The sequence below is a fragment of the Hemicordylus capensis genome, chromosome 4 (genome assembly GCF_027244095.1).
Source record: "Hemicordylus capensis ecotype Gifberg chromosome 4, rHemCap1.1.pri, whole genome shotgun sequence".
In the NCBI taxonomy this organism is placed as follows: Eukaryota; Metazoa; Chordata; class Lepidosauria; order Squamata; family Cordylidae; genus Hemicordylus; species Hemicordylus capensis.
The window spans coordinates 265,199,225-265,215,232 of NC_069660.1; the positions used below are offsets into that span (position 1 = coordinate 265,199,225).

The 16,008-nt window shown below is 44.2% G+C and overlaps 1 protein-coding gene across 2 annotated transcripts in view; it reads right to left on the reverse strand.

Annotated features, from left to right (window-relative positions):
- The window catches only part of LOC128325113 (cytochrome P450 7B1), a 169,992-nt gene extending 156,759 nt beyond the window's left edge, over window positions 1-13,233 (reverse strand). The window contains exon 1 of one of the 2 annotated variants that reach the window (XM_053250581.1): window positions 12,811-13,233. In XM_053250581.1, coding sequence (XP_053106556.1) covers window positions 12,811-12,911 — 101 coding nt within the window. In that variant the 5' untranslated portion in view covers window positions 12,912-13,233. The remainder of the gene's footprint in view (window positions 1-12,810) is intronic. The other variant, XM_053250584.1, reaches the window with a different exon arrangement.
- Between the last annotated feature and the right edge of the window lie 2,775 nt (window positions 13,234-16,008).

Here is a 16,008-nt window from a genome sequence, read left to right on the forward strand (position 1 = left end):
TCCTCATCTCCACTGAGGATCGCTTCGTTCTCTCTCCTTCCTGCTTCAAGCCTCTCCCCCACTCACTTCCTATCTACCTAGGGCTCCATCCCAGAGACAGAGATCAGGAAGAAGATGCTTCTCTCTGTCTCTCCTCCCCCCACCTCCCCCAAGGCAAGCAAGTCTCTTTCCTTTAGCTTTTTAGAAGATGGGGATCTCATCAATGTTTAATTCAATCAATGCTCTCTTTTGTTAATGAATGTACTAAAACACTTTGAGGATCAAGATGTTTAAGATACAACTAAATGTTCAATAAACAATATTGAGAAAGCCACATTATCAGCTTTTTTACTGTAGTTTTGTGATTTGTTAAGCACTTCACTAAAAAATAGTGCTCCTTTGAGTTTAAGGTATTTGAAATATTTATTATTTATTTATTTTTATATCCGGCTCTTTCTCCAAGAAGCCCAGAGCGGTGTACTACATACTTGAGTTTCTCCTCACAACAACCCTGTGAAATAGCTTAGGCTGAGAGAGAAGTGACTGGCCCAGAGTCACCCAGCAAGTATCATGGCTGGATGGGGAGCTGAACTTGGGTCTCCCCAGTCCTAGTCCAGTACTCTAACCACTACACCACGTTGGCTCTTAGTTGTCACTTAATTATCATACAAAGCTGAGCAATGGAAACTGCCAGTTTATTTGCAAAAGAATAGTACAGTGAAGTACAGAATTCATCACTAAGCAATATCAAGCTGTACTTCTTTCTTGTCCAACAAAAGAAAACCAAGATTCTTTTAGATTTGTTCACCTATTGCCTTTTTAAAAACACATTTTATTTAAAAAATTAATTAAAATGATTCACAGCATGTATTTAATTTCCAATAATATTTATAATTCTTAAAGGGACAGGCTTTATCTGAAATATTACAGAGGGCTAACATGTTTCTTTTTCTGTGGGAATCTCTGCTTTCTATACATTTATGGAATACGTATACTGACTATAGAAATCATCCTTTTAAAGAATACTTCATTTACACAAAATGCCAATTCAAATCGAACAGGGAAAAATACTTTCTTTTATTGCTGGTCTACAACCGAAATAAAGTTTTATTTACTTACTTTCTCTTAATGTCATAAAGCGGGACTCTCTTGCTCAAATATCAATTCAGAAGTACTGATACAAAATATTTTTAATACCAGAACAATTTGTCTTTCTCTAGTACCATTAAATGACTTGCATCGTCCACAATTTACAAAACCTTTAACAAAATAATTTAGGATGATGTTCTATTGTGGTACATCGGTCATATATATATGACACCTCTCTCACTCTCACTCTCACTCTCTCTCTCTCTCTCTCTCTCTATATATATATATATATATTCAGCCTCATTAAAGATTTCTTTACCTCATGAGCTGAGCTTCAGATTATGCTTTTACTCAAGAGTCAATTGTTCGAAGGACCTTGATAGTGATTTATCCATGAGTTAATCTTGCAGAGATGTTACAAACTGCTGAACTTGTAGAAGACAACCATGTGCTGAATTTGACTGTTGAAGTCGAGAAGGAAATGAGTGAACTGAATTACATCTATCTAGCTCAGGATATCTTAGCATCTATCTAGCTAAGCAGCATAAATACTCTTACCTCTAGTGTTTCTAGGGTGTTCTGGGCATTTAAAGTAGCACAAATATATAGTATTCAATGTATATCACTATATATTGTGAAGTGTACGTGTGTGTATTTAGTTGGTTCTGCTGTTATTTACACCTTGTAACTAGATGGGATAGTTAACAGAGACATAGGGCAAGGAGAAGGGGAGGAAGGCAGTGAGGGGCCCATTTTAAAACAGCGTCTCCCGACCCAGTCCAACCTTGATACGCCCCTGCAGTAAATGCAAAAATTAGAGGTACTCATAAAATGATCTCATAACCACTTTCCCTTTTGGAAAGCAAGCTAAAAAGCTGCATCTTTGTAGGGATTTGGTGGTACAGAGACAAGATTGGAATTAAGGAGTCTGCCAGCCTGCCACCCCCTACACTGGTGGTAAGGAGGAAGCTGGGAGCAGCCCGAGAGTGGTGGGAAAGTGCCCCATTCACTCTAATTGGCCAGCCTCCCCTGGTGACCTATATATGAAGAAATCTTTTGCATTCCTTGCAAGGAATACCATACATATAAACTTACTAGCATATGAGATGCTTTTTCAGACTACAACAATGTTGCCCAAACACAGCCAAGAACTGAATCAGAGTTCTTGCCAAGGTGATGCAGAAGCTTAACATCCTCCCACCACCATGTCCTCCTTCCTACCTCTCATTTCCCTTTGATGCATTCTTCTACCTTGTTCCTTTTCTTCTTATCTGGTTGATAAGGTTCGATATTCAACAACTCTGCAGAGGCCCAAGGTAACAGGAGACAATTAGGTTACTAGCAGGGTTCTTTGGTTGCTACAAAGTTTTTGAGCAGAGTTTATTTTAGTTCTTCACCTTCATTTCTCTTAGTTATTGTTACAACAATACAACAACAAAAGGTCTGGATGCATTACTGATAAAAAGTTGTTTTTTGTTTGCAGTGCCTGGCTACTTAGAGAAACAAAGCCAATAGTTACTTAAAGAAACTCACTTACGTTAAACACACACACACAAATACACACACTCAAAACACACCTAAAAGCTTTCGGTATGTTTTAAGAGGGAATGGACACGGGCATGGGGCGGGGGGGATGGCAGAATAATGTGATGGCATATTGAATCCCTGCTTTGCAGACAAAGAGCATGGACTGGTAGCCCATATATACATACATATTTATTATTGAATTTATATACCGCCTAATATAGAAATCTTTGGCGCTGTACAGAATTAAAACATAACATATAAAACATTTAAAATTCATTAAAAAGATAAAAATCATAACAGATAAAAACACATTAAAATTTTAAAATCTGGTTTCAGTTAAAAGCCTGGGAAAATAGGTACATCTTCAGGGTCCTCCTAAAAACAAACAAAGAAGGAGGTGCTCTTATTTCTGCAGGGAGCAGGCTCCAAAGCCCTGGGGCAGCCACAGAGAAGGCCTGGCCCCGAGCTGCCACCAAACAAGTTGGCAGCAACAGTAACCGGACCTCTCCAAATGATCTTAATAGGCGGCAGGGTTCACAACAGAGAAGGTGCTCTTTTAAGTACCCTGGACCTAAGCCATTAAGTGTTTTATAGGTATTTTGTTCGGAAACATATTGGCAGCCAGTGCAGTTCTTTTACAATCAGTGTTATATGGTCCTTTTGGGTAAGCCCAGAGACCAATCTGGCTGCTGCATTCTGTACCAATTATTGTTTCCAGTCTACGTACAAAGGCAGCCCCAAGTAGAGTGCATTACAGTAGTCAAGCCTAGAGGTTACCAGCATATGTACCACCATTTTAAGGTCATTTGTCTCAGAAATGGACATATCTGGTGTATCAGCCAAAGCTGATAAAAGTACTCCTGGGCACAGCCTTGCAAGTATCCTGTTGAGCTCAGCCATATTCTGTGTGAACGTGAAGAGTCTTCTCTGCCAAGGGATAGCATGGGGTTGGGAGCTTTATGTGGGAGTCTACTTAAGGCCATGACAACTCATTTAATGTTTTGCTTAGAAACACAGCATGACTGCGGTTAGTCGTATTTGCCCAAGGGGGATTTGGGCTTGTTTCTCAAACAGCAGCCCTCTGTCTCATAGCAAACTGCTTTTAGATCTCAATGGGGACCTTCAAAACACTGAGTCTGATCATGGCAGGCATAGGGGTAGGCCCTGCTGTTCCAATTTCAAAATTTCTAAAATGTATAAGTAGCTGTTTGGATACTAGCCACTACATCTGGTGAGTCTGCTTCTGTATAACAGCATTTTCCAGGGAAAATGGCTAAAGCTTTTAGGTATGTTTTGAGTGTGTGTGTGTGTGTGTGTTTGTGTATTTAATATAAGGTGGTCCGGCACCCACAGTTTCACGTATCAATGGTCAGGCAATGTAGATCTGACCTCATGATCCGCGGTTTAAAAAATTGGCAAAATCTGCCTATCTGCGGTTCCTAGGTGGCCGGAAAGAACTTCCAGTATCATTTCTGGCCACTGGTTTGCAGCACTGAGCCATTTTGTGGCTCTTTTCTAAAATCTTGCAAGTGGAAAACCGAAGGAATGAGGGGTTTGGGGCGGCACTGCTAGATAGCTAGAGAGTGTGGTACAGTACTTACTGTCTCTTATTTTCCCCACTTTTCTGCTTTTTTTTAGCCCTTTTTTACCCTCAAGGAACCCAACCCCACCAAGTCCCATTGACTCAAGGTTTCATTATCCATGATTGTAGGCCAGAACAGAACACCTGCAGATAACAAGGGCCACCCATAATGGCAGCACTAAAACCAGATTCAAAGTGAAGACTAAATGGTGCACAAAATTATTCAAAAGCAATAAATAAATGCAAATGCATTTGGGGCTATATAGCCCATTTTAAATAGCTTCTTCAGCTATCTAGATTGCCAGTGCAATATTTTTCTTTAAACTGATGTGTCCACAAATGTCATGTTTAGCATTCTCCTGCCTCCAACAACAAAATAATCTTTTCCCAGTTTGAACTTCAGTGCTAAATGCATGTAGATGGAGGCAAGTCCAAAATTATTATTTATTATCTTCTTTATATGTAATTCTCTAAGACATTTAATTCTCTAGGACATACCCATGGTTAATCCCATTCATGGCAGCTCCTGTGAGAGTTCAGAAAGCTGCAAGATAACCACAGGTACGGGCAGGAGGGGGGAAAATGGTGGCAGCTGATGGGCAAAGAAAACTACTGTGATGGCCGGCCGATGGCGGTACAGACAAGCAGATGGGAGGACAAGCCAGCGGCAGGCCGCATGGGCAAAATGGCGGTGGCGGCAGCACTGGGTGGACGAAGGAGAAAATTATGGCAGGCAGACAGGTGGGGGGGGGAGAAAAACAATGGCTGGCAGGTGGCTAGAGGCACAGAAGTTCTGTGCCCAGCCTAACTAGTTGTTGTTGTTTTTTAATTTTACTGTACCACTTTTCTGTTGAACAGAAAAGTTCTCAAAGTCTTTTACAGTTCAGCTGAACCTATTACTATGTAAGTGTGTTTAGGCTGAATTCTCAGGGCCACACGTAATATTTTTAGGTGTATGTTTTAAAAAAAATAATGGTGACTTAAAATACAAAGTATGATTGTAATGAATGGATATCTGCAAACTCAGATATCATATACATACAAGTTCACTGGAGAGCTGGGATTGGTGGCAGGTTCTTCTCCTCTTGTTGGGAGGAGAGTTGGTCTTGTGGTAGAAAGTACAGGTGAAACTCACTATATGCGGATACAGCATCCACAGTTTTGCATATCCACAGTTGGGCAATTAACACCCGACCTTGGCATACACAGGGGAAATGACATAAAAGGGGTTAATTCCATGTATCCTCAGGTTGGGGGTGGCCGTAAAAGAGCTCGGTGGTCATTTCCAGCTGCCATTTTGTGGAGGAGAGCTATTTTATGGCTCTCTTGGATTATTATTTTTTAACACCATGATTTTTCAAGGAATTTCAGGGACTTGTGGAGGCATCCTTGGACTCCCAAAGGCCCACGGAGCACAGTAGGGCACTTTATTTGGCCCATTTTTCTGTTTTGTGTTCTTTTGGTGGTTGTTTTAGTCTGGGAACTTAACCGCACGATCCAATAGACTCAATGCTTCATTATCCGCAGTTTCATTATCCATGGTGATATGTGGGAATGGAAAGGTAGCAAGCATAAATTGTCCCCTTTGCTAAGCAGAGTCTCCATCCTAGTTTACATTTGAATGGGAGAATACATGTGTGAACACTGTAAGATATTCCCCTTAGGAGATGGGGTTGCTCTGGGAAGAGCATCTGCATGTAGAATGTTCCAAATTTCCTCCCTGGCATCTTCAATCAGGGCTGAGAGATTGTCCAACTTGTAACCTTGGAGAAGCTGCTGCCAGTTTGTGTAGACAGTACTGAGTTTGATGGACCAGTGTTCCGTCTTGGTACAAGGCAGCTTCCTATGTTTATTCACAGTGCCTCAGCAAATAGTTACTTGGAGAAACACATTTTATTTTAATTATATCCTGACTCTCTCATCAAATCAAATGATTGCATACAACAAATCAAAAACACACATCTCAATCCAAACACCAAGTCCAGATTAAAAAATTGTCCCTTTTGCTAAGCAGAGTCCACCCTGGTTTGCATTTGAATGGGAGACTACATGTGTGAGCGCTGTAAGATATTTTTCTAGGGCAGGGTTGGGCAAACTTGGTCCTCCAGTTGTTATTGAACTACAACTCCCAGCATCTCTAGCCACAAAAAGTTGTGGCTGGGGATGCTGGGAGTGGTAGTCCAAAAACAGCTGGAGGGCCAAGTTTGTCCACCCCCGCCTTAGGGGATGGAGCTGCTCTGGGAGGAAAATCTGTATACTTGCATGCAGAAAGTTTCAAGGCCCCTCCCTGGCATCTTCCAGTAGGGTTGAGAGAGACTCCTGCCTGCAGTCTTGTAGAAGTCACTGCCAGTCTATGTAGACAATACTGAGCTAGATGGACCAATGGTCTGACTCAGTATAAGACAGCTTTTATGTACAAAATTAGGAGGGAGAAGAAATACCAGTTGAAACAGAAAGTCTTAAGATACCAAAGTATCAGCAAAACTGAAGCTAATCAAATCTCCCAGATGAGAGAGTTCAGGGGCTGCCACCAAGAAGGCCTTAAACTAATCTTCTGGAGAATGAAGCAGCACATGCAAGTAGACCTCTCTAGAAGATCTCATGGAGAAGACAGATTCATGTGGGAGTAAACAGTCCTTCACATACCCTGGTCCCAAGCTGTTGAGGGCTTTCAAGGTCAAAACCAGCACCTGGAAATATGTTAGTAGTACGACGACTGGAGCAGAACAGATACCACATGCTCTGATAATCTTTCATTAGTCAAAGCTATCACCACTGCATTCTAGACCAGCTGAAGACCATGGCAGTATTCCAAGAGAGATGGAACAAGGGTGTGAGTGAGTATCTGTGGCCAGGTTCAACCAAGACAGAAATGGACATGTCTCATAGCAATACTGTAACTATTTCAATTAAAGGCATTCTGGAAAGGCTAAGTACTAATCGGCCACTTGATCTCTTGGGAAATACCTTCATTTCTCAACTCCATGAGCAACATCATACCACCCTGGTACAATTGTGAAAATCTGACAGCCATGTGATGTCAACATTTAAAGTCGGAGGGTATATAAGACAGTTGTCTGGAAAACAGAATGATCTGTGGTAGGCCATTCCTACATCAAATAATTAGAATTTCACTCTTACTGAAGAAGTTAGTACTCTGCATTTAGGCATTAAATGTCCCTCAGTGGTCTGCCAATAGATAGAGCAAGCGAAAGTTGAATATACGGAGACGCAGAAGGTCTCCTCTTCCCCCGAGGTTCTCACAAACACAAAAGCTACATTAACATATTGCCTGCATATGCAGATAGTAAAAAACACAGGCAGACAACATTGTCAGATGCAATTAATTTGTTTTAAGAAAGCTGTTAGTAGATTTGTAAATTTGTAAAGGAGGAACTGAATGTTAAAATGTGTTTTTCAGAAATTTATCCTTTCTGAAGAGGATTATCAGAAATAGACTCTTAGAAGAGAGCAAGGACATTCTTGTACAGTCTTAAATATGCAAACTAGAATCACCAATACATTCTTGAGGTACATCGTGTATTGAACTTGGCAGCATTTATATGGTATACTTGCCAGCTTTTGTTGTTATTTTAAAACACCACCACCACACAGTTCCATGCCTGTGTGATATAAGAAGCCTGTTAAACCTGAAAAATTATGCCTGTTAGGCAGAACATTATTTACTTGAACAGGCATGTTGCCTTGAGTGTCAGTAATATAATAGCAACAGAAGAGAAAACAGAATCCTCCAGAGATGACAGTATCAGACCAGGGCTCGACAATTTTATTTGGATCTAGGATGCACCCCAAAATTTACAAGTCAGACAGTGGACACCTGGCAAAATTACCTAACTTAGTGATGGAGGTTATGGTGTGTGTGTGCGTCTTTGTGGAAGCGTCAGGGAGTAAATGCTAACTCCTGCTAATTGAGCAAAGAGACACCTTTTAAAAGTGGTGATTCTCTTTATTTAGCAGGGGGAGGGCAACCGGCCCTATCCGCCCACAGCACAGCATCCCTCCAGTGGCTGTTGCTGGTGTCTATCTTATATTTTAGACTGTGAGCCCTTTGGGACAAGGAAACATCTATATATTTATTTCTCCTAGGCGTGGCAGCTCTCACAAGAGTTCACGAGCAGCTGCCGATTAGCGATGTGGACAGTGAGAAAATAGGGATGCTGGCCGATAGGAGCAGGCAGTGGCAGGCCGGCCCGGCTGCCGAGAATGGGCCGGTGGGAGGAGGTGGTAAGCCAGCTTTCCAGCCAGCCCGCCACCCAGAAACCATGGGCAGGGTGGAGGGAGAGAAAGCGGGCCAGGTGAGGGGGGAAGAAGCGGGCCGAGTGGTGGGGCAAGAAGCAGGCTGTGCGGGCCAGCGGAGGCGCAGATGCTCTGTGCTCAGCCCAGCTAATTTTATTTATATCTATGTAAACTGTTTTTGTAACCTTTGTTGAAAAGCAGTATATAATTATTTGTCATATTCATATAAATGGCTCTTTATCTCAAATTTCTGGGCACCATAGCGCCCTGGTACCTGGGATTTGTCAACTCTGTCTATATCTGTCTATATGGAATAGCTGAAAGGTTTTAGCAAATCTGCACATCACCTCATACGTTTTACCCACAAAACTAAAGTCTTCAGGGAGCAGATAGGCTGTCTCCTATTAGGCACAGGTTTTTTCCCCCAGTGGCAGCACTGGTACTTTGCAAAGCCCTCCCTAATAAGATCAAGCCTATCTGTTCAGCTGTCAGCTTTGAGCAGACACTTAAAACCTTTCTGCCAGGTTTATGGCTACTGTCACCTTTAGCTGTGTTAGTGTAAAAACTGAATTTGATAAAGATTAATAAATTTATGAATTATGTGTAAATATTTAGTTTCTGCATGTGTATGCTTCATTGTAGAATGCCTGGAATGATTATGTACCAGGTTGGAGGGGGCCCAGAGACAAGATTTTAAAATGGGCCCCTTGCTGATATACACACACAAACACACTTCACAATATATAGTGCACTCACACTCACATCCCCATTATGAATACAGTGAAAATCTAGTTCACTTTGAATCTAGTTTTTTTACTCTCTGCTCCTGCCGATCTCCAAGAGACTCAACATAATTCATAGGGGGTGCAACATGGGCGGGTGGGGACTCATGTGATGTGCCTCTGGGGGGGCCCTTGAGGCAGTGGGGCCTCAAGACAACTGCCTCCCCTTGCCTAATGGTAGTTACGCCCCTGGTACCAGGCATGGCAAGCATCTTAATGTAAAGCAATACATGCCTATCACCAAAAGTGTCCAGTGGGCAATGGAATTCTCCAAATGCAGGGTATGAATAAATTACTGAAAGATCTTTGATCTGGCCCCTTTTAGAGAGAATACTGAGCTGGAGCCATATCAGCCCCCGGTAGCTCTACTGAACAGTGTGGAATATTATCCAGTTCTTAATCAGAGAACCATTAATCTGAAACATCTACTTCACTCCCTCCCTCCTCTGACAAATGTATCTACTAGGGATGTGCGCAAAACCAGTTCGGAGGCCCTTTATGGGCCTCCAAACAAGTTCAAAAGGCCTGCGGTTCAAAGGTGGGGGGTCTCTTTAAGGATGGGGGAGGGTACTCTTACCCCTCCAACAACATAAAACGGTCCAGCAAGGCGGCAATGTACCTCTTCGCCGTTCCGGTGCCTCCTCAGACCAGAAGTTGCCTCTGCACACGTATGTCGCAACATACATGCATAGCGGCAATTTCCAGTCCGAGGAGGCACCAGGCAGCAAGGAGGTAAGCTGCCACCCTGCCAGACCATTTTAAAAGGCAGTGCCAGTGGGGGAAATGCAGCGAGAGGGGTAAGAGCACCCTCCCCCATCCTTAAAGAGATCTCCCCCACCTTTGAACCAGCAGGCCCCAGTTCTGTGCACACCACTAGCATCTGCCCACCCCAATCCACTGAAGTATGCTCTCCTACCTTTCACTGATACTAAGCACATGGAGTATTTCACTGATACTCCAAGCATATGAACTTGTCCCCCAACCCTTCAGAATCAAACAACATTCAGTACACATTGTAACTTTCTCCACCAAACATCCCTACCCCTTCCAGCTGGACCAATCAGAGAAGGAAAGCCATTGCATAGCAGCAGCAGCAGCAATCAAAATACTGAGCACAGCCTAGTACCAAGAGGTTCTAGCAAGGACAGCAAAGGCTTGCATGCCCAGCACTGCCAGTACAAAGCCAGAGAAGGAAAGGAAGGTGGCAGTTGCAGCCCTGTGGGATGCAGAATAGAGTAGGAGAGAAGGAGGAATCCAGAGTAGCAGGGTTTCTACTCCTGCTTTCTTTCTTCTTGCATTGCACTTTGCAATGCAGATCGTTCTTCTTGCACTGCACTTTGCTCCAAAACACAGCAGGGCAAACAATTCCCTACCTCTCTCCTGGGTCAGTGGTGGGACATAGTCACCGCCTGTGCACTTTGAAGGCCAGTGCAGTACTGGATACAAAGACCTGATTCTTCTAGGATAGAATTATGGCAGCCACAGGAGGTTGCTTGGCTACCAAAGCCAGCCAGAAGTTTGTTGGCCCCATCCAGAACTTTTATATAAGAGAAGGGAGCACCCCTGAATTTATTTCCTTTACCCTGCAGTAACCTCAGCCAGCCTCCCTGCACCAAAAATTGGAATTTACCCCAACAAAGTTTCCAAAAAGTCTCCAGCCCTTCTTAGAAATGAAGTACTTCTCTTTTTCTGTTCTTATGTTATTTTTCTCCTATGACAAAGAATTGTTTATTATGATAGAATTCTTCTCCAGATTCAAGATCAACCATTGAAGTTCTTGTTCGGGGACCATCTGCTTTGGATGGTCACCACCAGGCAGCAGCAACAGGGCTTTCTCTGTGGTGACCTCAAAGCTGTGGAAAGCCATCCCCAGGAGGTCTGCCTGTCCACCTCATTTCTCTGTCAGCGAGAAAAACTTAGCTTTTATTCTGCTGAGCCCATGGGAACTAGTTTCTTAAGTTGCAGACTGTTGCATATTTGCTGTCAGCTTTTGCAATGACAACATTTTTTTTAAAAAAAGAACTACTCTGAAACATGTGGGAAAGTGGTGTATACATATTTCATCAACACCCAGACAGCAGGCTTTACTGCAAGTTTTCTGCAAGGCTTTAAGGTGTGTTCGAAGCTAGGGATGTGCACAGAACCGGCTGGCCCAGTTCGGTTCGAGTCCAGAACAGACTCGAAGCTGACTGGGCCAGTTCAGTCCGGCACCCCTTAGAATGTCCCCCCAGTTCGGTTTGAGGGGGTTCACGAAGTGGGGTTTTTTCATGTTTTTTAACATTTAGCCCCTTTGGGGGGCTTCCTCTAGGCTGCGGGGGGGGGCAGCAAAGGTTCCCCCTCCCCCCGCCGGCCTTGGTAATCACCGCCGCGGCTCGTTTTTAACCCCCTTTTCGGCCAGTTCGGGCCTCCATATGTTGGCGCGGCAGCCATTTTCTCCACCGCTGTGCATGTGCAAATGGTCTCTGCAAGCCCTGGCATGGCCCAGGGCCTCACAGAGGCCATTTGCACATGCACAGGAGTGGAGAAAATGGCTGCCGTGCCAACATACAGAGGCCCAAACTGGCCAAAAAGGGGGTTAAAACGGGCCACGGTGGTGATTACCGAGGCTGGTAGGAGGAGGGGGAACCTTTGCAGACACCCATACACACCCCCGGCCTAGAGGAAACCCCTCGAAGGGGCTAAAGGTTAAAAGAAATTTTAAAAAATTGTGAACACCCCAAACTGTCGATGGGGGGGTTGGTCCAAGATCAGAACAAACTGGGGAGGGGGGTTCAGTTCAGCCCCAGAACTGTTGAACCAAACCGGTATGACAGAACCGAACCTCCCTTGAACTGTTCACACATCCCTATTTGAAGCTGCCCAAAACAACCAACACAAAAAGTGATTTTTTTTTTTACCTTGCTATAAATCAGGCTACATTCTAACATGTTGTGAAAACTCCAAATAGTGTGTGTGAACTGCTCCCCAATAACCCACAAAGACTTCGGGCTAAATCTGTTCGATATATGAACACACCCCCTCCACTCCGGAGGAGATGCGAGTTAAAGGGCTTTAAGAGCCCCCTGTGAAAACCTTCCTTGATAGCTCAGAGGCACTTGGGGTAAATTTGTCCGATATGTGAAGGCACACCTCCATTCCAGCGGAGATGCCAGCTAAAAGCTGGGTGTGAAAAAGAGCACATACACGCGCCTCTGATCATGCATCCAGATAAACACAAACTGCTATCTTCACAGGACTTCAAGATAATCCTGAAGCTTAGCACTTCTCTCCTAGGAAGACTCCAGAGGCATCGCTGTGTTTGCTGCAAGAGAGAGAGGGAGACTCTCGAGAAAGCACCTTAACGAATAAGATTAACTGCAACACAAACTTTGCAGCACCAGAATGCGCTTTTCCTTCGTCCTTCAGGAAGTGACTCTCTGTCCAAGTCAGAAGTCGGTTTTTCTCGAGGGGAAAAATGGTATTGCGCTAAGAAGATCGCTAAATGGAAGTTTGTTTCTTCGCTGCCCATTTTGCCAGTCGGGCTGGAATCCCACCCTACCCCGATCAGCTGCAGCCAGGACTGGGAGCGTGCAGGCCAGCGATTTCTCCCCTTACCTTCTCCTCCTGCAGAACGCACACAACACCCACAGCGCCAGGGCAGTAACGAGCGCCAGGCCATAGGTGTGAGAGGGCGGGAGCAGCTCCAGAAGGCCCATCTTGGGGGAAACTCGTCCCGGTTGGCGTCTTCCTCCTGCTACTGTTGCCGCTGCGGACGACTGAGGCGGACTTCCCCTCTTTCTCCGAATAAAGTTTACAGAAAACTCCTGCTCCTTCTCCCTCTTGCAGCGTTTCAGGAACTTTGGATCGCACCCGGGGGGACCATCGCTCCGCTTGGAACGCGAGAGGACTTGGGCGGCTCCAGAGGGGAACTGCCTGGCCCCTCCCCTCAGGAAAGAATGGGCTTAACGAGCGGACGAAGAGTGAAGTTCAGAGCGATTCCCCGCTTCGATCTCCTCTCCCTCCCTCCTCTTTCCAGGGCAATTGGATACCAGCCTGCCATTTCCCATTGTGGCGGAGTGCAAAGGAAGTGGAGAGAGAGAGAGAGAGAGAGAGAGAGAAGCACACCCAGAATGAAGGAAGTTCTATTTTGTAAGACACCGAGTTCCAGACAGAAAGGATGACAGATCACAAAGTTGTAAGAAAGCTCTGGGATGTTGTCAACTAGTGGCAATCCAATAATTTCCCCAGAGTTTACAATTAGAGCGGGTATTTCACTTCCTAGGGGGTGCCAGGTGAGATACACTGAAAGCTAGCTCTGTCATAAAAATTAAGATTGTTTCATCACTCCTTCAGTTGGCTTATTTTACACACACACACACACACACACACACACACACACACACACACACACACACTCTACTTAGTGTTAAATTAATTATCATGCACACAGACACCAGTCCCAGGTTCAAACCCGGCATCTCCAGCTTGGACTGGGCCAGGGATGCAGCTAGGTAATTTAGACCTGACCTAACTGCCTTATCCGCCCCCGCCCTGGCCCCCACTTCCTTCCTGGTAATTTCAACCCATTGGTTCTAGTGCTGCCCTCACCGGCGGCGACAGAAAACAAGTTCACTCTTTCTTCTACAGTGTGCACACGCACGGCTCACCTGGCTGCAGATGGATCCCTAAACTTAGACCCAATTCTTGCTTGCATCATGCCCATGAATTAACCGCAACATGAAGCATTTATCAACGACTTCTAGCAACCATTTTGAGAACTGTCAAAAGTGATATATGGCTCTGTCTGCCAGCTGAAAACCTGCAACATGGACTTTCTGCTTTTCCACCAGCTACATAGTCTTTAGAGCACCTTACAATAGATCATTAATTAAATAAATCTATGCACAGCAGCAAAACACACTCACAAACACACACACACACACACAGCCCATGCCATGCATTCAGAGAGCTTCTGGACATTCACAGACCAAGCAAGTAGTTCTTGGTCTGTGGTACCTAACCTGTGGTACTTCAGATGTTTCTGAACTACAACTCCCATGATCCTCAGGCCCAATAAATTATAGCTGGGGATGATGGGAGTCATAGTTCAGCAACATCTGGAGTACCAAAGGTTGTGAACCCTGCCTGGTGTAAAGGATGCAGGAAAAGATGCAGCATCTCACAGCAGCAGCTTGGTTCTCCTCCTCCTATTCCAAGAATAGATGGGATCATCATGGCAAAGCAGTTGTGCTCCTTTTAAATATACTAATGAATGGTAAGGCTGCCAGAAAAGAAGCATATTTCTATTTTAGAGCTGGAATTTGTAATGGATGGAGGTAGTTTGAAACCAAGTGATCCAGAAGATGAGGCAAGTATTTCAGCATCTCTAAATACCCAATTCTTTCACTTCCTTGCTTTGTTTGGCTTTGTAAATAACCTTTGCCAAGGTTTAATTCTAGAGACAGTAGGGGGAAAGATACAATGTTGTCTGGATAAGTATCTTCACCCTGGAAATAGAACAACTTATATAGGAAACAATCAACAAATGGATAGCAATAAGACAACCTTTGTTTTGGTAATCATCTGGAAAAGCTTAATAAATCATAGATTCTGCCAAGTTTGTCACATAACAAAAATTGTGACACAAGGCAAGAATGACACAAGGCAAGGAACATAATTTGTTGCACTGTTTCAGAAAAAGGGAGATGAAAAACTTCAGATACTAACATCACTAACACAGAGGTAAGTGCTTTACTGCTAAAGAAAGCAGCCATTGGGTTTCTTTCCTAGAAAATGAGAGGCCACACCATCACAACATGATTTATGAGCAGGAAATGGCTTGGCTTGAAATGCATGGTTTTCAATCAGTTTAAGAAACCAACAACCTCATAACAAAAAGTCTGATGATGCACATTGTCGGATATTGGTTCACTTGTTAATTTTTTAAAAATGATTTTTACGTTTCTAAAACTTTTTTAAACTGTCATGACTGCTTTGTTTCATGGCAGAAAGTTACAAAAGGTTCTGGAGTTTTATCCCCAACTGGAGTACCTCAAATATTTTGCACCCCATGCCAAAACTCTAGAATGGCTGGGCAGAAAGTACTCCAAACTCATATGGGAGTAGCACATGATGGTAGCATTAAATGTGTGCAAGTTCAAGAAGAGCAGTCCACCTATTGATATTTAATGAATGTTTTAAGAAGTTTTAAAATCTATGGAGGAGGTTTATGGAGGAGGTGTCCAGCAATCCTTCTTACAGTATTAGATTGGATCAGTTTCAATCTATGACTCCTGAGGATGTGGACAAGCTGCTTGGGGCGGTGCGGCCTACCACCTGTTCTCTGGATCCTTGCCCGACTTGGCTGCTTCTGTCTAGCAGGGAGATTGTTGGAGATGGCCTAATTAATATCATAAATGCATCGCTGAGGGAGGGTAGGGTGCCCCCCTGCCTGAAGGAGGCAATGATTAGACCACTCTTAAAGAAGCTTTCCCTGGACCCCTTAGCGATGGACAGCTACAGGCCAATCTCCAATCTCCCTTGGTTGGGCAAGGTGATTGAGAGGGTGGTGGCTGACCAGCTCCAGGCAGTCTTGGAGGAAACTGATTATCTAGACCCATTTCAAACTGGCTTTAGAACGGGCTATGGAGTTGAGACAGCCTTGGTCGGCCTGATGGATGACCTTTACCAGGGAATCGACAGAGGGAGTGTGACTCTGCTGGTTCTTCTGGATCTCTCGGCGGCGTTCGATACCATCAACCATGGTATCCTTCTGGATCGCCTGGGGGAGTTGGGGATAGGGGGCACTGCTTT